At 31.5% G+C, this 27,818-nt stretch overlaps 2 protein-coding genes across 6 annotated transcripts in view; both read right to left on the bottom strand.

Annotated features, from left to right (window-relative positions):
- Nucleotides 1-10,038, bottom strand: part of LOC123706022 (sodium/hydrogen exchanger 9B2-like) — a 32,668-nt gene extending 22,630 nt beyond the window's left edge. The window contains exon 1 of one of the 4 annotated variants that reach the window (XM_045655142.1): nt 9,619-10,038. In XM_045655142.1, the coding sequence (XP_045511098.1) occupies nt 9,619-9,822 (204 nt within the window). In that variant the 5' untranslated portion in view covers nt 9,823-10,038. Of the gene's footprint in view, nt 1-2,097; nt 2,231-3,452; nt 3,554-9,618 lie in introns of those variants that run through there. The other 3 variants (XM_045655143.1, XM_045655145.1, XM_045655144.1) reach the window with 3 other exon arrangements.
- A 3,375-nt stretch (nt 10,039-13,413) lies between these two features.
- LOC123706277 (sodium/hydrogen exchanger 9B1-like) lies at nt 13,414-27,628 on the bottom strand. Of its 2 annotated transcripts, XM_045655464.1 has the most exons (11): nt 27,477-27,628; nt 24,444-24,507; nt 24,057-24,184; nt 23,306-23,534; nt 22,955-23,124; nt 19,728-19,942; nt 17,660-17,831; nt 16,349-16,503; nt 15,385-15,543; nt 13,927-14,119; nt 13,414-13,548 (listed from the first exon to the last, which is right to left on the bottom strand). In XM_045655464.1, exons 1-11 carry the CDS (start codon nt 27,484-27,486, stop codon nt 13,496-13,498), a joined length of 1,548 nt encoding a protein of 515 aa, XP_045511420.1. In that variant the 5' UTR covers nt 27,487-27,628; the 3' UTR covers nt 13,414-13,495. The 2 variants fall into 2 exon arrangements, with proteins under 2 accessions (XP_045511420.1, XP_045511421.1); XM_045655465.1 differs by lacking the exons at nt 24,444-24,507; nt 27,477-27,628 and adding an exon at nt 24,263-24,351.
- Nucleotides 27,629-27,818: the final 190 nt, after the last annotated feature.

The following is a 27,818-nucleotide window of genomic DNA, read 5'->3' as shown; positions in this document are numbered from 1 at the left end:
CTTGAATCTTAACAACGTAAGAAAGATACAATCTTCATTTTTCCCTTTGCACTAATCTCTGAAGGTGATAACTAAAATCCCAGAAACGAGTGGGTAACTTTTATAAAAAACAATATCATTCTTAGATATGATTCCCGTAAACGCAATTCGACTGTTGAAATAGTAGTAAATAGTAAAAGTATGAACTTATTTAAATGAATGGAGAGGATGAATAGATTAGATAAATTTTAAATACCATTTTCAGCCAAAATACCTACACAATTTGTGACGTAACAGACGAGGTCACTAACCACTACGCCATCGCATGTTACCTATGTACATAAACACAACGATGGTTGTATATTTTCGTAAGTTTTGTTATTTGTATCTGTCACAATAACATATTATGTATTACCTTTTAAAATATTTTAGATCTTGCACGATAATGAGACAATTGCCACTTCTTGGCAAGATATTTGTTCATTTAATAATATTAATATTATACTTAGTTTAATAAAAGTATAGTACAGAAGAATATAATATGTAGGTATTTAAGATTTTAAGCATGCTACATGTAGTAGTGGTAGGTTGTGAGAACTATAATAATATTTGACATTGGTGCACTTGACGAAGTTGGTCCACTCGTCTCGTTTGAGTAAATAAGCGATAATCTTGAATCTAACCTACCCTGTATGTAATCCGATCTTATCTTATCTACTACTGAAACAATTGAATATAATTCACATATTTTTCTTTGTATTATTAACTAGCGGTCCGCCCCGGCTTCGCCTTAGGTACATATTTCGCAATAAAAGGTAGGCTACCTTACCTATTCTTTCTCAGGGTCTAAAGATTGTCTGTGCCAAATTTCATCAAAATCGGTCCAGTAGTTTATGAGCCTATTCATTACAATCAAACAAAAAAACAAAGTTTTCCTCTTTATAATATCAGTGTAGATTATTAATATCAATACAATTAATTTAAACAATATTTCTAATCATTTTAACAAATATTTAATTTTAGTATCTTTCAAATATTTGTATTTATAAACAACCTATGAATGAACTAGATTTCCGCCCGCGGCTTCGAACGCGTTTTCAAAGGAAAACCAGCATAGTTCCCGTTCCCGTGGGATTTCCGGGATAAAAACTATCCTATGTGTTAATCCAAGCTACCCTCTATGTGTGTGCTAAATTTCATTGTAATGTATTTGCGTGAAAGAGTAACAAACACATACACATCCTAACATTTATAATATTAGTAAAAAGTAAAATAGTTAAAGTAATAAAGTAATAATATTAGTAGGATAACAATATGAAGACAAGGTGTTATTAGAGTCTGGTATTTTTCCGGTATTAAGCCTGGTATGTATGTATTCAGATTTAATATAAACATTATGAACACTGTGTTTTTATCATTTCTAGTCCTAGTTTATGAAACTGTCGCACTTCAATAGGCTATGAACAATTAAAATACCAAACTGTTTATGAAAGTTAATTTTATGTAAGAAGGCGTGCAAATTAGCATACCTAACTCAATTGTGAGAATATGTTTTTTTATTTTTTTCGAAAAGGAAAAGATAAAAAATGTGCCTACGTGCATTTTCTTAATTTTCCTGTAAAGTTCGCAGCATATTTTGTAAATAAAATAAATTGTTATCTTTTTCGCATATTATTATTATGTTATGAATTTACGATATGAATTTTATGTTAATAATTTTATGTCAAATTAAACAATTTTAATATCAGTGGCTTAGGAAATTCAACAAAGAATTTAATTGTGTAATACGTTCAAAATGTAAATGTTAATAAAACATAAAAAAAGGATTAGGAAAATTTTATACCGCTAATAAATAATGACTGTATTCAATTGTCATACACTAAACATGGGGACGTTAATATCTTACAGACGGCATGAAAACGTCAATAAAGGTTATGAATTTAATGTGTTTGTACTAAAGTTAACGTTGTTGCCAGATAACATTAAAGTCACGCTCGTAATATTAACGTCTGTTAGGATATAATCAAGGAATAAATAGTAATTACCACTTTAGTCGCGTTAATAGAAGTCAATAGCATTTAACTATAACGTAAAAAAAATATTGATATAGAGACTCACCATTATGACGTTGTAACACAATCACTGAACACAGTTTCTTAAATATAATAGATGGGGATTATGGGGATTATTTTAAATAAGTTTTTTTAACGGTCAGTCCGGTTCGTTGGACATCCATGCATTAGTTATCACAATATCCTGCACACTAACTGATTCAATGTAAGGTGGTGGCCTTATACAATTTCAGTCGTGTCAATTGGGATACATTGCCACGTTAATAGTGTTAAATAGCTAATCGATTATGACTGGGCACATGTGTAGTGTTAACATAAACATTACAAAAATCTTTCTATTGAAAATCATTGAAAAATCTCATTGTGTTTGGATAATATATACTCACGCACGAAACGTAGACCTAGTCCTCGAAAAAATTACAACATAGGTAGTAATCGTGTGGTTTTTTTTAGATATTTTTTCGATACTTAAAAAAAGTAAATAAAGAAGAGAGAGAAAATGTTTATTCATATAAAATATCATCATCTCGTATCGTAATATAAGAGCCAAAATATTCAAAATGTTTCTATTAGTTTTAGCGTTCTGTTCATCAATATAGTAATAACAATAACAATAAATATAATATAAATCAAAATCATTTAAATATATTTTTATAAATAATCTCAGTTACTCTGTATACAATTTTCCTTAAAATTAATATTCTTTCATTGTTATCCACCTATATTTGTTGCGTGACCCAGTCTTCTCAAGGAAAAGTTCTTGAGAAATATTATTTAGTAGTTCCTATTCCTCTTGTGTGTACATTTTAACATAAATAAATATTTTTATGGCTCAATAAAATTCTAAAAATTTTTAAATGTATATGTAGAGTGTAGACCATAATATACAATTAATAATAATAATCAGACATTAAGTTTTGGCTTAGAAAACCGGCATCTTTTTCGCCATAATTGATAATTCACGCTTGAAACAATAGTTTATTGTAGAGGGATCTGTTATAAATTATTATCATATTGTATACATGTATTAAAAGAATAAAAATAAAGACTTGGTTATATGTGTAATAAATATACGTCGAGGAAATATAATGATAGATAAATATATTAATATTATAACGTCTTCGGATAGATAGAGACCGAAGAAAACCGTTGTAGAGCTTTAAAATTTAATTGTTATTATTATTCAGAATAAAATTATATACAATTCGCTATTGTACTACGTATTTATTTTCTTATTAAGTTATCTAATAATATCTTTAATTTCAGAACATTAAAAGTAATGACAAATATTATAATGAATGCTTATTTGTTTGTTTCTGTTCAGTCAGAAACTAAAAAAGCAATTTATGTAAAACTTTATTTTTGTTTTATATTATTTAGAATGTATGGCGTAGAACTCACCTGTCAGACAGTGAAATGACGCCTTTAAGGCTTAATGTATTCCAATGAATTCGTGAACACAGATATTAATATCACATCCGATACAGGGTGCAGTATCCGACTACAGTGCAAGTACTACCGTTCTAAGCCGCCTATATCGAATCGGCAATTCACAAGATGCGAGTCACGAGGTGTGAGTGGGTGATAACTTGATAAGGGATAAGGGCGAGATGAGAATGTGACGCGGCAGTGGTCGCCGGAGAATTGACGCTTACCATTCACTGTTTACGTGACCGACCAGTCACAGACATCGGACAAAACACAATACCTTATGTTTGCACAGTTTTTATAACACGAATGTTTTAAAACGAGATCTAGAAAGTCCTTCGCTCTATGTTAATATTCAATTACGTATTTTGTTTTGCTTTTTTACATTTCTCTATTTAATTACGAAGGTGAAAACAATGGACACTTTGTAATTCTTAGAAGATACAAAACGTCCGCAATTATGTATGTATTATGTGTATGATTTAATACAAGTCACGTGTAAACAATAAAATACATTAACTGCTCGGAGCTGGTTGTGAAATCAAGACTCACCTATATACCTTAAATATATTACAAGTTAGAAATGAGCTTTGCTTTTCATGATTTCCCTGGAGAAAATTATTTTTTTATGTAAATTGTATGTTTTTAGCCTTGTCATAAATAAGGTGCCTACTTCAAATTTTTTTAATAAAAAAATTGTAAATAATTATTTATATCTAGATAACATAAAAGAACTATGTATTATATTCTATACGTAAAGCTCAAGAGTTTGTTTGCTTGTTTGTTTGAACGCGCTATTCTCAGGAACTACTTGAAAAATTATTTCAGTGTTAGATAACCCATTGAAAACTAAAACCGCGGGGAACAGCTAGTTAACCATAACTATCGCGAAAATTTCTAAAGAGGAAAGGATTTATGTTTGTTGTCTTTGTAGGCAAAAACAATTTATCGCATCTGGATGAGATTTGGCACTTAGATAGATTATGATCTGGCTTAGCACAAAGCTTAAAAAAAAAAGTGGGTGTACTTATGTACACGCGTTAAAAGTTATACTTCAATGGCGTATGGAAAAAATACATACTAATATTATAAATGCGAAAGTAACTCTGTCTGTCTGTCTGTCTGTTACTCAATCACGCCTAAACTACTGAACCAATTTGCATGAAATTTGGTATGGAGATATTTTGATCCCCGAGAAAGGACATAGGCTACCTTTTATTGCGAAATATGTACCACGGGCGAAGCCGGGACGGACCACTAGTTTAATATATAAGTACCAAACCTAATATATCGGTACAATATTTAAATATGATCGTGTATTATTAATAAAGTATTTACTATCTACGTACAATGAACACCTGTTTATAATACCAAATTATTATTTTTATTTAGACATAATCTCAATACAATACTGAGAAATAATATCATCAATTGTCAATCAGGGTGGTATCATTTCGAGAGCACTCGTGACAATAAAACACATAAATCTGGTACATCTAGATATCAATGTTTTTCTTTTATTATTTTACTCGTTTATTATTTTGTATAATTATAACAATTAATGATGAAAGGAGTTAAAAGTTTTCCTTATTTTAAAGTAATTATCTCGGACATAATAGAAAACAATATTTTACCTGTTAGAGACACGAATCTATGAATGAAAGATGACAAAGAAATTAACAAAATCTATATATATAAAACTCAAAGGTGACTGATATAGTGATCTATCAACGCACAGCCCAAACCACTGGACGTATCGGGTTGAAATTTGGCATGCAGGTAGATGTTAGGACGTAGGCATCCGCTAAGAAAGGATTTCCCGAAATTCTTGCGGGAACGGGCAAAAACGGGGATGCACGTACAAAGTCGTGGGCGGAAGCTAGTATACTATGTGTTTGTTGAACAATTGTAAATAAATATACATATATTAATAATTATTGTATAGTGAATTAGTGACCGATTGGCTTGGATGGTATAGTGGCCCTGCCTTTCAAGCCAGAGGTCGTGGGTTCGATTCTCACCCGGGGCAAATATTTGTGTGATGAACATAGATGCTCTGTGTCTGGGTGTTGAATATCTATATATATAAGTATTTATTTAAAATTATATATGTATGTTTATCAGCCATCTGGTTTCCATAACACAAGCGAAAGCTTAGTATGGGAGCAGATCGTTTCGTGTGTGAAAAATTGTCATGAAAAAAAAATGCTAGTTCTTTTATAGACATTAGACACTGAATCATAAATAATTTAGGTAAAATGAATCAAAATGTGTTAATATTGTCCCTAACAAGTAGGATATATCTTTATTCTTATCTTATTTAGATGAGCTATCTCGTAAGGGATCAAGGCCTTGTTATCAGAAGAATCGATATCGTACTACTAAGAACTTTCAATGAAAAAACAAAGATTTTTCAAATAACTTCCCAAACTAACAATGGAGTAGTAATTCGTTAATATTATGCTTGCTTGTTTTGCATTTTACCTAAGCTTGATATATTAAGTAGTAATCACGGACTCCGGATTATTTATTCAGAATTCCTTATATTCTGAGAATAAAAGACACAATATAGTATTACAATATAATATAATTAAAGTATTAAAAACTCTAAAACTTGGTTGTAAAGTAGAAAAGTTAAAGTTAATGTTTGGCAAAGCGCTCATGGGCTACTGCAGCCATCAGTAAATAATCCTTGAATGGAACAATAAAAAAGCAATAAAAAAAAGTAATTCTAAATCAAGTGTATGAGAAGTAAACATTTAAAACAGCCTTGATGCAATCATGTTTGGTTACCTATAAACCGGGAAATGCTTGAATGAAATCGCAATATGGTATGCGTTGTTAAGTTAATATATGGATTAGTTGGGACACTTCAGGCGTTATCTTCATATGAAACAAAGACCTGATCATAGCGGCTATTGTCCACGATAAACTACCGCATGCTTCTTTCAAGTGATAATACGGAATTTCACAGTATTTATCTGACACAAAAATTGTAAATAAAGTAGGTAGGTACGAGACAAATTGAAGTGCCTGTCACATGATTGTGGCTTTGTGCCTTCAATATTAAAATTCTCAACGTAAACACTGATAATTTAAATGGAAAGATTTCATAATATTTTACCTTTGTAAATAGCAACAATTAAATTTTAAATGATGCGTACTTAGTAATATTTTATTATGTAATGAATCGTACGTTTGTTAACTCATAAAATATGTAATACCTAGTTTTTATGATCCCTAAAATTTTCATAACCCAATAATACAACGTCAAGACCAAGCGCTGCCTGGAAAATATAATATAAAGCCATTTCTGTGATTATTATGACCAAAATCAATTTTGTCTTAATAAATTGTTTATTTAAAATGTCTGAATGGATAAATTATAGGACAGAATATTTTATATAAATGTTTTTCATTAGTTAGGTTGCACATGTTTGTAATTCAGTGAATTTATTGCCTTAGGTTATGTATTCCGGATATAAAAATATGAAACTTGAAAGGAACACGACGAGGAGAAAAACCTAAATACTGATTTTCATCATAGATTTGCATCTATTTAATATATTGTTATTATTGGGTCTCAAATATGGCCTGTAAATGGGTATCTGCTGGGCAGGACACTCGGTAGAGTACACAGCTTTCCTGCAGTTCTGCCTAGAGCAGTGCTGCGGAACACAATGGCGTTTTAATCGGTAAAAATTCGGCCACCCGCGACTCTATCCTCGGAGGACATACGAGGTATCTATGTAAGATTTACCCACGGGGTGTTATAACTATAATAAATATTAGAAAGTGATTTTTCCAGTATCAATTTACACTACACCAAACTTACTTACAATAATAATCAGACCCAATAAAGACTTCATTTTAAATGGTGTGCATCTTTAAATTCTCATCTGTGATCTGAAAAAAATGTATGTACCTACAACCAGTCAGTATGTAAACTAATACTTTAACCATATTTAACGTTAGCGTACCTATTGGTTTATAACAATGAAAATAAAACAGTACTGAAATAATTTCTAGACAATAATTTGTAATTATTGTAAGTTATCTCATATAATGGAATTATTTAAAACAATAAATGCTTGCCTTTCAATTTGGATAATTACTGTGCTAAGTGTGAAATAGTTTACGAGGATTTATGTAAGGGTATATTATAAGTACTTAACGATACATGGCTTTAGTACTTATTTATTTATTTATAATTCGTTTTTTTTGTACCAAGGACTTTACAGCTAATCATACATTAAAATAATAGAGCATTTTATATAAGTACGCCAATTACAAGGTACATCAAGTGTATGTGTGTGTTGCTTGTTGCATTTTCATTACAATTTTTGATCAATAAGCTGTAATAATTATTACTCTTTTAAACTAAGTGCGAGACAAATATTTAAGTAGTATTATTACTAATAATTTAATAGATTTCACGTGAACGCGCACGCGCAATCACGCCTTAACTACTGAACCAATTTGCATGAAATTTGGTTTAGAGACATTTTGATACCCGAGAAAGGACATAGGCTACTTTTTACCCCGGGAAATAGGATAGGTTTTATCCTGGAAATCCCACGGGAATGGAACCTACGCGGGTTTTTCTTTGACTGCGCGGGCGAAGCTGCGGGTGGAAAGCTAGTATTATATAAATTAATTATTAATTATGAATTTTTACTTTATTTTAATAACTATTTTTTAAAAACTTATTTTTAAGAATTTTCTGACTCGACAGATTTAAATTAGTTTGTAATAGTGAATATATTTATTAATTAAATTTCAAATTCAAATTCAAATTCAAATTAATTTATTTGCCAAAGAACATGGTATACATAGATGTCAGGTAACAATTGAGTTCCAGCATGTTCAGCCGTTATTAACAGCGTGCAAATTATGTCACTTAATTTTAAATCAAAATTTCAATTATTACATTATCATTAGGTACATTTCAAAGTCTACAATTATTATTAACAAAGTCAAAAAAAAAAAAATTAAATCAATTTATATACTAAATCGTTGTACTTTGTATCATTCAAACAGTATATGCGAATATTTCCCTTATTTCGTTTTTAATTACATTGTTTCTAGATAAATAGCTCGCTATAATTTTCTTCATATCATCTATATTCAATACTCATATTTGTGATGTTTACATACAAATGTAGATATTTTACATATTTATCTACTATAAATAATTTTATAGCCATTTATGGTACAGATGTAATGCTGGTATTTATACTGCTAAGCTATGATAACATAGGTATTGTTTTTGTAAGTACTACAGTACTTCAAAATTTTACACGGATTTTGCATGCTTTGCAAATATTATTCATTCAATTATTGACATCTCAGAACTATAATAATAGACTGCTGCATTTAACCTTAATAGGCTGCTATTATTAGGATGCCTCTCCTTAATAATTGACTATCTTTTGTTAATATCTATCGCATTATTGGATAGTCTAAATCTAATCTATCATTAGAGTTATTGATTTGCTTATTAGGTCGTTCAAGGTGATAAGATTTCTTACTGGTCCATAATCTTTACTTGTCACAATCTTCGTAAATGTGATAAACAGATCACATGGTTTCAGCGTCGCCTCACGGTCAAAGTGGAGGCATTTTGTATACGAGTTGGTGTCATTTAATATTCAAGATCGTACCCGATTTCTACACTCGTTTCTGTAATACTTTAAGCATGTTTTAAGGATATAACATACCTCGTAAATTTTGGCTTCCTTACATGGGCAGAAATTGCCTTATGAAGCAAATCACATGGTTTTTAACATTTTTAAAATTCGTCACACCTGTGTAAATAACTTAAAATCGTTGTTAATTTTAGAGCATTATATTTTTTGTATTTATATTATAGCAATTCTTTTGGTATGCTAATTACAACGTATTAACACATATTAATGTATTCTACTTTTTTTTAATACTTATTGTTTTAATTGGGTATTTGGGTTAATTAAATATCGGTGTATAAGTCATAATTGCATTTATAGAAATTATCTAGAAAAATTGTTACACTTAATCACACAGACAATGAGTAGTTAATTTATGTCTTGAGGTAATATTGGTAGGTACGTATATAATTGTAAGTAGAATACACAGGTTGTGCTAGTTGGGAGGTACTTACCGCAGTGGCTGATCGTGAAGTCCTGCCGGTTCCGCCGGTGGTAACCAGGTGTAGTTTGACAGCCTCCACTCCTGATCTCTTGGATTTCTGCCGGGCCGATGATCCCAATACCGGTGAACGTTTTCCTACTTGTTTCTCTTGTTTACTTCCTTTCTTCTCAGGCTTTACATTACTCGACTTAGCTTTACGATCTCGATTTTTCATTTTCACGTGAATAATTTTTTTCTTAACGAATTATACTTATATAAAGCCAAAATGCATTTCTAGCATGGCTCGTTCGGCAGGTTAAATTTAGTGGAAGAATCGACGAAAACAAAACGGAAATATATCGGGCTGTCTTTCATCGAAGGATTGATAAGATATTTATTGAAGTCGAGTTGGAAAGAGCACTGATAAAAAAAATTAGAGTTTCAGGTGCCTAAAATACGTGACGACTGAGTTTCTCTTTGTCATTAGATAATGTGCACAGTTGTGATCACGTAAAGCCTTGAACCACGGCAAAGGCGGAGGTGACGCGGACCCCGGTCTGCCGTTTTTGTTTATTACTGAATTTACACTATTATATTATGATGTGATGTATAGTTGTTTCCGTGTTAATTTGTGTAGACAACATGTAAGCTTGCGACAACAGTACGGTAAAACTGGCGCGCGCGTGCACTCTGTAAGAACACGCTGCCGCCGATGTCACCACATAACTATTAATTAATTAAAAGGGATCTTGTGTCAGAAAAGATAAAACGAATACATAATATCATGCACATTAATGACTCAATTTTTAAATGATTTTAAAATTTCGTGCTCATTGATGTTTCTGGTGTAGGTATTATTGTTTTAATAAAGGGACGTGTATCATGACTTAGTATTTTCTTACAAATTATAGTCCTGAAAATGTCTTGAATTTAAAAATAATATAAAATATACACAAGTAGTAAATATTTATATAGATAATAATTGTGATATTAATCAATGAAAAATGGTTCTAGCATTTTTGATACTACCTTTGATAATATACCTCTAATGTATGAAAAGTATTAAAAAAATTGGTATAATTTATTTGGTAAAAACAGGACATGAGTATAATATTTATTTTAATACTAGCTTTCCACCCGCGGAATCGCCCGCGCAGTCAAAGAAAAACCCGCATAGTTCCCGTTCCCGTGGGATTTCCGGGATAAAACCTATCCTATGTCCTTTCTCGGGTATCAAAATATCTCTATACCAAATTTCATGCAAATTGGTTCAGTAGTTAAGGCGTGATTGAGTAACAGACAGACAGACAGACAGAGTTACTTTCGCATTTATAATATTATTAATAATTAATAATTAATAATTAATAAATTAATAATTAATAATAGTTGTATACGTAGTATATTATTATTAGTCTGTGATAATAGTATGGATTTTTCGTGGGATTTATAACAGCGCCATCTACAATTATGTTACAACACTGCTTAGTAGACATGTCTCCAATACATAGAGCACGTTCCTAGATAAGTAACAAAAGATGTAAATGGTCCAATTGTAAATGTTCATTACTGGCAAATAGGTGTAGATGTCTCTTGTATAAAATGTATTAAATTGAGTATTTCACTCTTGTTATTTTTGCGCCTACTTTTTAGACTCTACTATTTTCTCTTACATCACTATATTGTCGATATTTTGACTCGTATTGGTTTTAAAAATTTGTTTCTTTAAACAAAAGAACATTCAAATTGTATGAAACAGGATCCTGTATTACCAAATTATCAAATGCCATTTTCTACTATGTACTTAGTAAGATTTATTCTAAATTTCGACTATATTAGAATCACGACTCTACTGGTGAGGTAGGATCGATAGAATAGTTTTATTAGAACTTTAGACGTGAACAACTGGAGAATTTCAATAAAATTAGGTGTAATTTTTATAGAAACAAAAATCTAAGTATCAACACATAGATTTTTGTTTCGGATAAATCAACAGAAAATGCACATCAGATTGAATAAAAATTATAAACACGTCTGTTCTATACATATAGTGTAGCTGGGCTCTTAGAGTTACACATCAGATGTTTCAGATCTTATTTTTTTGTAAGCGAACAGAAAATGCCCATCAGACTGAAAAACTTTAGCTAAATCGTCATTTCTATATGTTATGCCATTGTCTCGCTGGGCTCTAAGAATTCCACATCAGGTGTTCCAGATTTTGAAATATTTTATAGTCTCAGAAGAAAATGCTCCTCGCATAGAACATTTTATGTTATCTCACAATTTTGATATGTCTTATAGTTTAGGTGGAATGTTACGGTTCTGCGTTTGATGGAGGAAGGAGTGTTTAATGAATTCTCTAGAATTCGAATTATTTTCCTTTTAGTACTATCGATATCAGTTTAAAGTTTTATTATATCTCTAATAGTTACGGATTAATCGCCTGCTCACTCGATTACATTGTGCTTGGTATACAAAATAGCGGATACTTTATCTCGATAAATAAAATGAACCCCTTTCCTTTGGTTACGGAATCATGTGTTAACGGCTGGACCGATTTCGATAATTCTTTTTTAATAATATTCCTTGAAGTACGAGTACTTTTTAATATTTATTATGGATAAAAAACGTTGGCATGTACCACAGGCAAAGCCGGGGTGGATCGCTCGTAAATAAGAAATATAAAAATTAAGACAGGTGACGTATTTTTCTGACATATCATTTTCATCGTAGAATCCACGTAGAGCCAAGCAAATTTTTGATCTTTTTCGAGAATGTTCATCCAGATATATTACACAACGTTTGCATTTTTATACATTTGAACTGTGTTAAAAGTAACCCACACATAGGTACATATTTGGTACATATTGATATTGCCCGTATTACCATTGCTAATAAAACCAATCAAATGTAGATACCAATATTCTGCAGATACACAAGGAAGGCACTTTTAATTACGTGATTATTTCTCAATTGATCAGCATTCGGGTTTTTATGAATGAATAGTAATTCTTATTATTATATTAATAGATATAATACAGTTTCCATTTTGTTAAGATAACACTATTTTACATTAAATTCTGAACAAACAATAATTACAATACTCGATATGCGATAGATTTGTAAACCAGTTTTCCTTGTGTAAAAAATCTAAATTTGAGTACAATATTTTTTGCATATACCTATTTAGGAAGTGTAGTAAAGCACCATCGTTACCATAATGATATGAAAGGTTGTGATGATAATGTGGCTCCTGGTCAGCTCTTATCTGAAGAAGCGAATATTTTACACATGCCTACATTTTTTTATAGAGATTATCCTACCAGTCCTTTAATCCTACTAATATTATAAATGCGAAAGTTTGTGAGGATGTGTGTGTGTGTGTTTGTTACTCCTTCACGCAAATACTACTGAACCGATTACAATGAAATTTAGCACACATATAGAGGATAACTTGGATTAACACATAGGATAGGTTATATCCCGGAAATCCCTCGAGAACGGGAACTATGCGGGTTTTCCTTTGAAAACGCGGGGGAAGCAGCGGGCGGAAATATAGTATTTCTGATAAACAATATATGTTTTTTGTACTTCAATTTATACAATATAATATCAAAATACTTTGACTATTTTGATTGTATTATTTGAGATATCTATTTTACAATAACAAAAACTGACAAATTATTCATATATTTTTTGGTTAAAAATTTTCTTTTCTTTAAAACAAAAATATTTGGAATGAATTCCTGTGAAATAGTAATAGTAGATGCCTACTTTATTCATAATTTGGTTCAAGGAATTGTGAAAATTCCAATGAAACGCGGTTGAAGTTTTATATTAATTTTATTACAAGTTAACTTATAATATTTTATCACTATTAAAGCTATATTACATGATCACGCTATATTTAGCTATATTTCCTTCACAGGTTCCGGGTTCGATTTTCTTCTGTAGTGCTTTGGATCTGAAAGAAAAGAAAAAAGAAATGTCACATGTATATTTTATAATATGAAGAACATTTTAACGACCTATCTTTATTTTAACGATTAAAAAAAATACAAGTTTATTTTTTGATAAGAAAATATCATATAATGAAACACTATTTTTAAATAAATGTTCTGTTAGCTACTGAAATAATTTTTGACAAAACAGGTGGGATGAAAATTAGCATAAGAATTGCTCGAAAAGAATAAAGGATAATTATTCTAATTGATAGCTATAATAATTTATAATGTCTCCTGCCTAATTAGGCATTGTATCTTTAATTGCAAAATATATTTGACCAAATTTTTAAAACACAACGAAAGAATGTATGAACCGATAGGAAATTACAATTACTTGCCATGCTCAACATTTTTTGCACTCTCTGTCAATAATAAGGGTCCTAATTTATCAGTCAACAGAAAACCAATTGGAGTTGTTATGATAATAGCCTGTACCACAAGCCGCATGAGATCTTCAGCATACACCAGCTCATCAGTATGAGATCCTTGAGACATATTTATTGTGCTTATCGTGAGAGGGCAAAGTACAGCCTGTAAATAACAATACATTTATAAAGGAACAAGGACTACAACGGAATAGATCACTAAAACACGCTTTCTAACGCGCACGCTTCCATTTATGCCCAATTGTGACTGTTTCCCTGTTATTATTTGAACAATCGCAAAAATATGCGAATCTAAATAAAGATACCTTACAAAACCAATCAAGTAAATTTGATTTCGTAGAAATGTTTACGTACAATATAATCCTACTCAAGTTTCAGAACGTTTTAAATTTTTAATTTCTGTGCCAACTCTTCCAGCAATAATAACATCTGTATTTAAACTTCTGTAACTCTTGCTCAGCTACCGTAAAATATGACATAGGCGAATTGCGAGAAATGAAGAGTATTAAAAAAGAAGCGATGCATAAGTATTTTCTCAGTAGCTACTGCCAGTGACATTGATAGATAATCCTCTATTCGTTTATACCAAGTTTATACAATCTTTGGTAAGAGGTGGTAAGAGAATAGGGTGGATTAGGCTTAAGTTTAAGTACATACGACATAAGTATATTAATATTGTTGCATTTAGAAAAAAGTTTTCAAATTAATTTGCTGGCTATTCTGAAAATATTTCTATTATTAAAGTATCATAACTTATGTATGAAAGAGAAATCTTATAAGTGTTTCGAGGCTTATAAAAGGCTGGAAGCAGTTGGTGTTCATTTTGATGTCGCTAGGCGAGGTGCTTCTAATTGTAAAACTTTATACGACACTTTTTATAGCGAGATTTATTAATTAAAGTTATAAAGAATTGTTTTTTCAACATTGTCTCTAAATTGAGGCCTAATTAATACAAGTTATTTTATATTCATTTTCCTAATTAGATACCTACAGAATTGAGAGATTCAAATTACAAAGTAAACCTACATTAATAATTATAATGAGTTTCTGTGTCTCTGTCGTTCAATGTGTCTAAAGGTAAGCGATCACGGAAAACGTTTGAATATTTATAAGAAGGGAAATAGCTTAATCGTTACCTGACGAAAATGCGTGACTACAATATCTAGAATTTCAGACATAATATTAGTTATATGAATTGTAATAATAATTCTATTTTTTAAATAGATAGAGAATAATATTTTCGTTAAGATTTTTTTTATTAATACTTAGTTTTTTCTAGTATTGTAAAATAAACATGTATTTTGAAAAGTGATAATGTACGGCTCGTAAATAATTTAAAATGTTAACTTATATTATGCATATATAGCCAATCTATCGATATAAACTCGAAAAATTAGAATAAACAATTACCTCAACAACAGATTTGGGTATCCAGGTGCAACAAACATACAATTTTTCTTTTAACTTTAAATTCCAACACATAAGGTAAGCAATTAGCAGTCTTATCGTCAGACATAAGAATAAGATTCCTAATCCCACTAGCATCGTTTTTGAAATACTATGATGAATCTGAAAGTAAAAATATACATATTTATATAACTTAAGAGCAATATTATATTATAAAAATAACTTTTTAAGACGTCGATGCTATTTTTCAGAGAGTGGATTACATTTATACAATAGAATTTAAGGCTAGGCTCTATATGAGATTGTAACCAGCAATTTTTCATTCTGTTCCATGCTATATCATTGTTAATGGTGGTTTCGTTTGAGGCTACCGCAGCAAAACGTCTGATCAATGAACATCTCTGCGATACTATGTTTTTCAAAAATAGAGAATATTAAATATATAGAACATATATATAAAATTCAGCTTTATTCGATCTTAACACATCAAAATGATGATATTTTTAAGTATAAAAAGCTTATCGGTTAAGTACATATTATATGAACGTGTCCTTTAAGGTTAAATCATTGACCACCCAATTTGAATGGTTAGAATTAATCCAAACTAGCGAACCCTTTACTGTGTAGGGTTCAATACACATTCGGAAATCTATATTCTACATTTTTGCCCGTAATATGGATTGTATCGACTTCTAAGGATATTCTATTTATAGTGTTATCCATACTATCCATACTAATATTATATAAATGCGAAAGTAACTCTGTCTGTCTGTCTGTTACTCAATCACGCCTTAACCACTGAACCAATTTGCATGAAATTTGGTATAGAGATATTTTGATAACCAAGAAAGGACATAGGATAGGTTTTATCCCGGAAATCTCACGGGAACGGAACCTATGCGGGTTTTTCTTTGACTGCGTGGGCGATGCCGCGGGTGGAAAGCTATTTGTAAATAACTTTGCTTACCACGAAAAATGTCCCTGTATACGCAAAGACGAGAGGCTCCAAACCTGACCACAAGATTCTATAGACGGTCGCAGCTGGGTTTTGATTAAGTTTCCATCCTTTTTTTACCCAATGCGAAGCCGCCGTAGCGTTACACGCCAACACTGCTACCCCACCTTATTATAAGAAAGGAAAAGAACGATATATGAGAAAATGGTAAATCAAACATTTTATAATATACGTTTTTCTTAGGACACTCTTTTGACATTCGGAAATTGGACTGCTATTTCTATATAAATACCTTAGATTTGCCTTACCTACATGATTAAATATTACTTTGTTGGATATTAAATTTGTGTGCAAGTTGTGATTTATACAAATAATTGAAATATCTTTTAATTCCAAAGAAACAAATATCTTAAATAGTAAATACTAAATATCTTTTTAATCTTTATTATTTATTAAGGGACCTATAAGTAAAAAAAATATTATTTCACTGCTATAAAGTTTGATGTATAAATGATAAATATCACTTTAAAATCAATAAATTTTTATCTCAAATTATCTGAAATGTGAGTAGGCAATAAAATATCACAATTTATTTGGTTTGGGTGTCTGAATGTTTATTTAACTTTATTATTGTAGTAATTAATTCGAGACTGCATTGCCATATTATTTGAATTTATTGAACGCAAATAACGATGGGTAATGATAGATAATCAATTATTAGTTATAAATGCATTGTTTCTTATAGTTACTGTTAAGTTAAATTTCACAGGAATATACAAAAATCATGGATTAAAGTTTGTAGGGACTGAAATTGATACGCAGAAAAATGGCTCCATGTCATAAAAAAGAGGTAAATAATAAAGACCTTTGTGATTTTACACTGCACTACATTATTTAAATTTTTATATTGAGTTGAAATAAATGAAATTTAAGATACCATACAAACGATGACAATTCTTTTATATATTTTTTATATTTAATTTGAAATAGTAGATTTAACTATTCACATTGCACGTGAGAATAAAAATTAAAATGTTCTTTTTATGAGCTATGAACTTAATTTATTTTTATGTTGTTGCACAAAAATAATTAAAATGTAATTAAATATATTGATATAAAATACTAAATGGTCAGCGACAGGTGCCAATTACTATAACCAACGACCACAACTCATTCAAAGAATGGATACACTGGTTAATTAGTTTACGTTGTTACACAGCCGCGATTCAATTAAGCCATCAATAAATTATTATTATAACCCTCAGTGTATGTCCAATTTCTGTATAGTATAGAACAAAACATGTTTATTAATTAGGGATTTACCAGTGCCGCCCCATCCTATGGCCCCCGTGAAATAGTTCCCGAAAAAGCCCCCGATTAGTACGAACAGAACACGTAGTTCGGTAACATAATAATCCCGGGAATCGGGCACCAATTTGGCGAGCGTGCCCCACACGATGCCCAGCGCTGCCCCGACGAACAAAGTCAGACCCGCCTGCAAGAACAAAACATGCCGTTACTTCACAAACTTTCTTAATTTCACCTCCGAATGTGAAATTGAAATTAAATCCCGTCGAACAAGGAACTTCATCTGCAATGAATTTACTAAAAGGGTTAAACTTTGTTATTAATAAAATGAAATCGAGCAAAGCACGACCTAACCTAATTACCTACTCGGACTGAGTTCTTTACGTGGATTTAGTTATAATTTAGTGGTATTACTTTTAAAAAGTGTTTTCCCTCGTTAAATGTGGATAACGGCGTACCTTATTTATTTATTTATTTATTTATTTATTCATTTATTGAGACATTCATTGTACTAACAGTTAAAAAATCAAAGCATACATTGAATGATTATATACATAGTTATAAATTATAATACGTTAACAAAAATTAAAATAAAAACGAACACACTATGAACGGCTAAATACATCCAAGCACCTGCTAAAGAGGTGCAGGACAGAACTTGCACCGCCAGCAAAAATATCAATTGTGGCATCAGAGGCCAGCACCCGATTCAGCAGTACAGTACAGTACCTACATAATTAGGTAAACTAATTGATTCACTGAATTTATTTAAAGTTATTGAGGTCACCGATTTACATGTATCGCTTGTTTACAATGTAAATCAGATCCCGAAACTTATAATTGTTAAACTATAGCATTCTGAATGTAAATAGGAGGGTTTATGGTATTTAGATCGGATCTCTACTTATTGAAAGAATTAGCTCACTCTCTCTAAAGAATTGCACGCAATTTATTTGACTCTCAATTATTTTTTGAAAGTGGGAGTCGAGCATGCTTCGGCACGAATTGGGCCACGCTCGCACCGGGGAAGGTACCACACCCTCACAGAATATCGGCGCCATAGTGACAGTTTACTGTCGCGTTCCGTACGGTGAGTGAGGGGTCCGGAGGCCCACATCCCTTCCCATCCCTACCCATCCTCTCCTTTCCTATCCTCATTCCCTCCCATCCTCGCCCCCTTCTCCCTAAATCCTTCCAAATTCCTTTGAGGATAGCAACACATCCACTTCCTAGTGGAGTGGATGCTTATGGGCGGCGTGTATCGCTTAACACCAGGCGACGCGTCTGCTCGGTTGCTATCCTATAGCATAAAAAAAAAAAAATTTAAAAGGTCGGCCATCGGGAATGCATATACATTATACCAATTCATCACTCCGCAACAAACTCATTAGTACTACAGAACATGAAATTCTCGGCCAGCTTGTTAATATTTTATTCCTATAGATCTTATATTATTGCAATTATTTAAAATGTAGATAACTATTATTAACAGTCTCTTTTGCCTGACTCCTAATTATTATCATTAGTTATATATTGCTTTTATCTATAGTGCTTTAGATAAAAATTCAAACTTTGCAGGTTGCACTTTCTACGAGAACATCTTGACGTATTCTTAGCTTCTTCTTGAAGTAAAATGAATCGAAGTTGGATTGTCAGAACCTTTTAGGATTTAAACACGCTTTCAAAGTAAAGCGGATGTCTTACAAAGACAACATTCTAGTGCTCCTTTTTTATAATCGCACTATCATATTTATTTTATTTCGGAGATGTGAAAATAAAAATCCACTGACAAACATTGACAAAAAAATGGTGTCGTAAAATAAAAGGATTTTATTTAATAAATAGGCAACAGTGCAGTCAAAAAAATATTGGGATCGCACAGTCGAAATGTTTTTCTTTTTTATTAGTTAGTCTCTATCGAATGAACGAAAAATTTTAGAAGAATAGAAAGATCAATACTGTAAGGACATTTTTAAATAATAAACTATCTAAACACTATCTTAAAATCATGTCGTACCTCTACATTACCTATATATTGTTATAATTAATCAAGCAAACTAAGAAAAGCGCTGAAAATACTTACCTTAACTAATCTATACACGTCACTCTCCTCGTTAGTGAACATATACGTATATGTGATACCATACACTCCAACACTGAGGGCGGTATCGAGCCCTCCGGCGGTACAAATGAGTTGTGGCCATTCCACAGCACCTTTTGCGAGCTTCCCGTGTTTGATTACAGACGGCATTGTCACTGGACACGACACAGATGCATACATTGACCCTAGAAGTATACCTGAAAATAGTAAGCTACGTGTTTATAAGAACAAATACAGTCCGGCTTTTGCGTGATATTATATTATTATATAGGGAATAAATAAAATTGTACCTTTTCAACGTTTAAGTACAAAAACCTCTAATTTTAAAGATCTTCAATCAATGTTTTACATGACCTTCACAATAAAAGTATGACATCTCATTAGAAATTAATCAAACTTATTAAATAGACTGCTTCGGTACTAAATTTGAATTAATCATGAAGTATTCAGGAATCTCTTTGAAATTAAATTGTTTCTCTTAATAATTACAGTTCAATAACCTTTCCGAAGTTATGCCGAGATATTTAATATAAAATTGAGATATTCTGTTTTTTCTTAATTTACAGTGGATATAAAATTAAACCATATTAACTATCCTCTTCGAAAAGTAATTTGTGAATATTTTAACATACCAAAACCATGCTAAATTCTTTTGCACTAATTTGTGTGGTTTTTAATTTCCTTTTGTTTTTTTATCTATCCCATTTTACGAATTTGATGCAAAAATTATATATATTTTGTGATCACATGATCTTATAATACATAATTTTGTACTAAATAAGCATCATAAGTATTATAACGGGTTTGTGACACATTTACGTGAAGTGGATGCTGAATTTATACACGGCATGTGATTATTGGAATTCTTCGACGAAGGTGAGCCAGCTTGCAGGCGGTCTTTAGCGTGGATGCGTCAAGCCGCGAATTTCAGGTGAATACGAAAGAGTCCGCGTCGCTCTACTTCGTCGTGCTTTAGTAAAACTACCTCATGCGATAAAAATGCATTCAACGAGCTTGCAATACAAATTCTACAGCGCAGCTTATTGAATTGGCCGATACCATAGGTATATCACACTCTATTGTAGAGAGGCGTGAGAATTTTTATTATTCGTTTCCCGCAATATCGACGTGTGAATAAAGTGATTTTGAAAACTCTTGGATTTACGATTCATAGTTACGAGTTTGGCGCGAATTTGCTTGCTTTTGAATTTCGTTTTTATTCCGTATAACTTTAATGAAAACGTTTGATCTTATAATTGGAGCTGAGAATTTTTTAAATTCTCAGCGAATCATATTACGTAGGTACTTACTCTTTTTTAAATATTGGTTAAATGTGCTAAAAGCATATTATTTTTCGTTAAGTCTTAATTTAAAACCGATCTGGGTCACAATGTGTTTGTAAATGATTAACTTAAAAGTTAAACCTAAAATATATAGTAAGTAGTTAGGTACAGTGTACAAACATTGTTAAACAACTATCAGTAGATGTAAACAATAAACTTAGTGATGAAGCTAGGTTAAAACCGATTTGATGCTATGCACCGCCGCGTGTCAAAATTTAAATAAAATAATCTAGCAAGTGGCCGTAGATCAAATCGTTTTTAATTTTTTATTTATTTTGAACATTTCATTGTGGACTGCAATGGTCCTTAACACGTTCACTGCGGCACAGATATATCTGTACTTTCCATTACTGCGTTACGGGTCGTTTTAAACCTTGTCCTATACCAGAGATTGTGGCGGCACGAGGCATATTAAACCCCACCGCCCGTAGGCGACCAAAATCGTTTTTTTGGCGCCAAATAAGCCAAAGTGTGCGGCTTGTGTCGTGATTATTATTAACAATGAGTTCATTAACCTAAATCTACCGTCGCCCGTGGTTAGATTAGTTAGTTTAGATTCTAGGGGTAAAATAAAATGTGGGGTCTGATGTACCCCATACCGCACTGAACAATAGCAGTTTTTCATATAATTTAGTGATGGGAAAAGAAATATCGATTTTATTTAATTGTATTTATTTATCAAACTTATGGATGTTTTTCATTAAAACAGGCCAAACAATAATATTGTTTGCAACCAGTGCATTCTGTGAGAATTTTCTTTACCTTTTTCGGCCTCACGACTTGTTAAGAAGGTGCGGAGCTTTTCGTAACATCCTACACATCTACTCTTCTTTGTTTCCTTTAAGAGATGATGTGCCTTGTTTGTTGGCTTGTTGACTTGGGCAAGAGTTAAATTTTGATGAGCCATACACCGATTGCCGGGTGTTTTGGATTTGCCGCTAGTTGATTCAATGAACAAACACACTAATAGTAATCATGATTATCAACCTATTTGAAGAAAGTTACTCAACATGTCACATTCACGTTTCTATTAACGATATTTATTATAACGAGTAGTTAGGATGTTTGAAAATTACCTGTATCCACATTAAAGTCCTTCTTTGTAAAAGCTTCAATAAGTTGTTCCACAAATAGTCTCGAATGCGTTGCACAACACTAACCGCGTGAAGCTAGCTTAGGGTGCGGTACGAGGTGCGCGGTGGTACGAGGTGTTCGCAACCTTGTTCCGCACTGTGTTAGAATTTTTATTTGTTCAGTGCGGCACGAGGTCTAAGAAACCCGGTATTAAGGTCGGTATACCATTGAACTAGGAATCAATAGCACATCTCAGATATATAGATATCATTTTCCTACACTGAACCAGATGGAAGTTATGCCTCCCGCACGACAGAGAAGTTTAAGTTTTTTCCTACCGCTATAACGACGAGACACGGACAGGGTGTTTCAAGCCCTGTTTCGCAGTTAACGTGTTAACGTGCGCTAAATAATTGAAAATCTGTAAAATGTTAGCACACTACATTTATCTTTGAGTGCACGCAATAAAGCGTATAAAACATTGCGATAGATTGTGTTTCAAATGAGTTTTGTTTGCAATTGTACATCTACTAAATATTAGTTACATACTCGTAGCTGCACAATGCCGATTGTATATTGTCATTATATGCATCCGTATCGGTCTGTGATAAAGCTTTGTGTTCCGTCTTTGAATGAAAAGTTCATTTCGAATATGAAATTATTATTCAGTTCAGCTCTGATAAGCGTTATTTTCATACAACATTTACATATTAATAGAACATTTTGGAAAATTGCATGCATGCATGTATTGTTTGAGAGTAATAATATTATATAGTACAACATAATACGAACCCCACAACCAAGGGAAGCCAAGAAAGTAATGTACACAAACAGTAAGAACCACCACCTCCGTAGTCCAAGGCACAGTTCCCAAAAGTATAATTTGACGCCAATTTCTTTTCATGTAATTTACATTCCAAGCTAGAGATCCTTTGCCTAATATTATTACTGGATATATTTTCCTGGTATAGAGAAAAAATAAAACATATATTATTAAGGATAATTTAAGATATCATAAAGGCTCTATGGTACCCCTCTCCCCTTTTTTAATATGCAATAAATGACCTAACGATAAACGATTAAGCTAAACTAATGTTTAAGTAAAAAATTAAATTCTTCACGAAACTCAATGGTTCTGACTACCTCAGGAAAACATCGATTTCTGCATGGTGTCGCATGTCCAGGAAACCAAACTGCCTCGCGATTATACCCGTAAAGAGAGCAGCAAGCAGTGGAGGTAAGGTTGTGATCTCTTGAAACACTTGACCACTAGCCCAGGCCACGACGCCAACGACAGCAATCCGAAACCAGTTGCCGTTCACACCCCAACCATCGCCCCAAACGCACCATAATGTACCCCAGGCACACAATCCTAACAACAATCAAATTCATTATAACATGAGTGACATTACCTATTCGTAGGTGACAGCATTACGTCTTCGATATCTTGTTGTGGTTAATTATAAATTAATTTGAATCTCTGCTTCAATTTACTTTGCACAAATGTTTGAGATACTTAATACAAACTATAGGATATATACGACTTTGGCAGTCTTGAAGGTTAGATATATTTTATAAGTGTACTCATCGACCATTGATGCGCTTTACATCAATTGCAATGGGGACTTTTGATTTGTTTTTTTAGCGACAATTTTTAGATTAATTTTAGTGAATTGTCTCAATGTAATTTCTGCATTTTATGCTACCTCATAGTTATAAAATATTATTATCAGGGTCCAATTTAAACTATAATATGACGTTAACATTGTTGGAAATTAATTGAATTTAAAAAAGTTATTTGATGGTACGTGTTTATAAACAGTACAATTAATAAAAATAAAAAGTGAGAGTCAGGTTTTGAATTGGAAACGTATTGTGAAACCTTTTAGCTTACCTATTATGAACAAAGTAATATAATGTACAATAGCCGGCGTCGCGCTTTTTAACCATGTTTTTTTCTTGACACGTTCTTCCTCTTTATCAATATTGTCGATATTGATCGTAGGAATCACGTTCGAAGGCCTGCAATATTATTATAATATTATAACACTATTCAATTACAAATATTTATTATATTCAGCAGGAAAACTAATATCTCACGGAGTGTCACGTATCATATTATCGTCCTGAACGCTACTAGCGTTTCTGGCTAATAGATTGTCGTGTTCGTTCATGAGTTTGATTTATTATTATAAGACAAACTTCAACAATTAACGGTCTTATAAAGATATGAGTAGAATCATTCTAAATTTAGTTGGTAAACAGTGATGTACTTACTCACGTTTTCACTTCCTCCTCTCTTATAAAGTATACATCACTGTCGATGACTGTAAACATCTGCCTATCTGTAATAGGTAAGCCTCACTGCTTAATTTATCAAGGCGATATTTTATGCACAAATAATATGTATTCTATTTTGTTACAAAGAACGGTTTATTGATGTGTAGATAAGAGAACAGATATTGCATGATCGTAGCGAATGCACAATCAATCTGTTCATTTAAAAATAATGTTTAAATGTTAAGTGCTCTTGCGTGCACGCAGATTGAACTTATTTGAAGAATGTTTTAATAATAATAATAATTAAATGATGGCAATAAAACTGGGCATCAGCAATTTTCGATAAGATCGAAAATATTGCGGCTGTTCGCAATTTCTGTAACCTATTGCAAAGAAGGAGGAAGAAATTTTTGAAATATTTGTTTCATAAAAATTTAAACTTAAATGTTTGGATTAAATTTATCCTTAATTTACCTAATAACATAAAAATGGTCGTAAAGTGGAACAAGAACGTCTATTGCCTTATAGAAGTGACTCCTTGACTATCCAGGATGGTCACGCACCAACGAAGTTGAATTACTACTTCGTAATTTTGAAATTTCATTGCATGTCGAGGCACATATTGCATATTATGTTTATAAGTTTATGTATTTATTATCCTTATAGGTCAAAAACCGTATGTCTGACAAGATTCACATTGCACAGATTTTACTGTAGGTATAAAATTTTATTTCTTACGGCGACTATAAAATACGTTTGTGTGTCAATTACATTCCATTTAAGGCAAAGCATAAAGTTTAATTTAAAAAATATATCTTTTTGCCAGTTTTGGGATAAATTTAAATGTTTTAATACAAAATTATTTACATGTAAAATGGAGCACATTTAATAAAAATCCTGGTTAAGAAATTAAGTACATATCTTTTATATCTAATACAATCAAATTAATTATGACACATAACATGATATAGGATTAAAAAAGGACTATTAATTTATAAACTCTATCAAAACTCTACCTAATTATTTAGCCGAAATTTGAATCAGTATTCTTAATCCGTCTATATATATATATATATATATATGTATATATAGTTACATATAATAATAATAGTTACCAGAGCATTTGCAATTCAATTCGCATTCTTTACTAGTAAGTGTAATGATAATGTACTAATCATTTGAGAGGGTCATCTTTTATCTTTTACTAGCTTTTACTAACTAGCACGCAGATTTCTAATTCTAATTTTCGAAGCATTTTCAAAATTCGATGCATAATAATATTATGTGCTCTACATAATACTGTGCAACTTTAAATACAAACCATTCACTATCGCTTTACAAAAAATCTGTATTATCGGTTCCATAGTTTCTGCTAAACGAATATTTATAGAATTGGTGATAAATAATATAATAATGAACAAAAAAAAGTTTCTTCGCATGCATTTGTTGTTCATGAATGCAGTGTACAATCTTTAGTACACTGCATTCATGAACAACAAATGCATGCGAAGAAACTCATGTGATTCGAAAATAAGTGAAAGCTATTATTATCAACTGTATAATACCTACAATATTGTAGAGGTACCTTATCTTTATAAAAAATGTCGTTAGCTCTCTGGGAAAGTAAATTTTTTCATGTTTTATGAAAACATTTGTATTTTTAAATATTTAAATAAGATTATCAGCTTCATACAGTGACTATGTTTAATTAAAATCTATCTCAGTTCAGAATTCCAAACATAACTTAAGGTTTATTTAATTTAAAATTAAATGTTAAAAATACTTCTCAATCTCAAACATTATTTACAAAAAGATTTGGCAAAACAAGGTGAAGTTAAATAGGTCAAGTGGAATATAGTAATAAATTATTCAATATTACCTCTAAAACCATTTTTAAAACATTGTCATTACATCCGCATTATTCGTCAGCTGACTTATTACGAGGAATACAAATTTTAGTATAAAATAAACAAACATATTTGAATATAAAATGCGATCATGTGAAGCTGAAATTCTCTTGTGATTTAAGAGTAAGCCTTATTTACGACAAGAACAATATTTAATTCATTTGTGACATGAATAAATAATAAATAATCTTCCTATCTCAATTTTTTAAAATTAGTCAGACACAATTGTAGGTATGTAAAATATTACATACTATTCATAGTGTTATACAACATCAAAGAACTATGTTTTCTGATAATAATATTACATGTTCTTCACCTTATGGTTAATACATAATTCTCTTCCTTTTCAAAATTAACATTGGACCGTTACGCGGTTGGCAACAGTCAAATGTAATTTTAACAGAACTCTTGTCTTCAATAAATTAAAATACAATGATAATCAACTAACAATGACCTAGAGGGAATTTACGAGAAAATTGTAATTACACCAAAATACACTTATCAATTTATACGTGTTTACATATTACCTTAAGAACCGGTTAAAGGTAACTAGGCCTCAACTCCGGTGTCTGCACTGGAAATCGAGCAAATGCCGTTAGTTGCATTATCCTCCACATAAATTAACACATTTAAGTTTTTGCCGTATTTTGAAATGATATTAATAGAATAGGAATGTATATAGATTAAAATTCTAGCATTCATTTAAGGTCCCAAAATTCTTAACCTAATATATTAAGTTCTCACGTATTGATATTTATTATATTTTAAATTGAATATACCTATGACCTATTAATATTATAAAGTTATAAGCAATTGTTTCATTGAATATGTTTTAATTAATATAAAGTTGGATATAAAGTAAATGTTCTAAAATAATCAATCCATAGCGGGCTAACAAAAATCAGAAAAAATCTCTACCTGGGCGGAGTCGTGAAGAACAGCTAGTTAAACATAAATGAAAAATTTAGTAAATGCAATATTGGAATGATTGGAAAAGAACATTGCTTGGATGTGCATGGAAAAAGTTCTAGAATCTTGGAAAAATGAATTTCTCATTCACAATAATTATAGAGTATTTAAATTAACATACGACTAATTAAAAAAATGTAATTAACAATTTTACTTACTTTCCTTCATTCCCACGTTAAAATTGTTTTAGTAACTGAATTTTTATTTGCATAGACACTATCACTTTTTGATAATATATTGACAGACTGACCAAAGCCTGCGCCCGCGCAACTACGTTTACATCGGCCGGCGTATGGTGTCGACGGCGACGTCACAGGCCGAATCAATAAATAAGTAATTTTCATTTCGCCGCTAAGGTTATTAACTGCCTTGAAGAAAGATTAAGCAGTTGACGCTTGACTAAGCCAGTTTTTGTACCCGAAATCTAAGCCTCTCGGAGGCAGCTATAGATCAAATACGTTCTGACCCAGTTACTGTACCTATTGAAATACTTTTATGAC

This window comes from Colias croceus, chromosome 3 (genome assembly GCF_905220415.1).
Source record: "Colias croceus chromosome 3, ilColCroc2.1".
NCBI lineage: Eukaryota > Metazoa > Arthropoda > Insecta > Lepidoptera > Pieridae > Colias > Colias croceus.
This window is presented reverse-complemented; position numbering and strand designations above follow the sequence as displayed.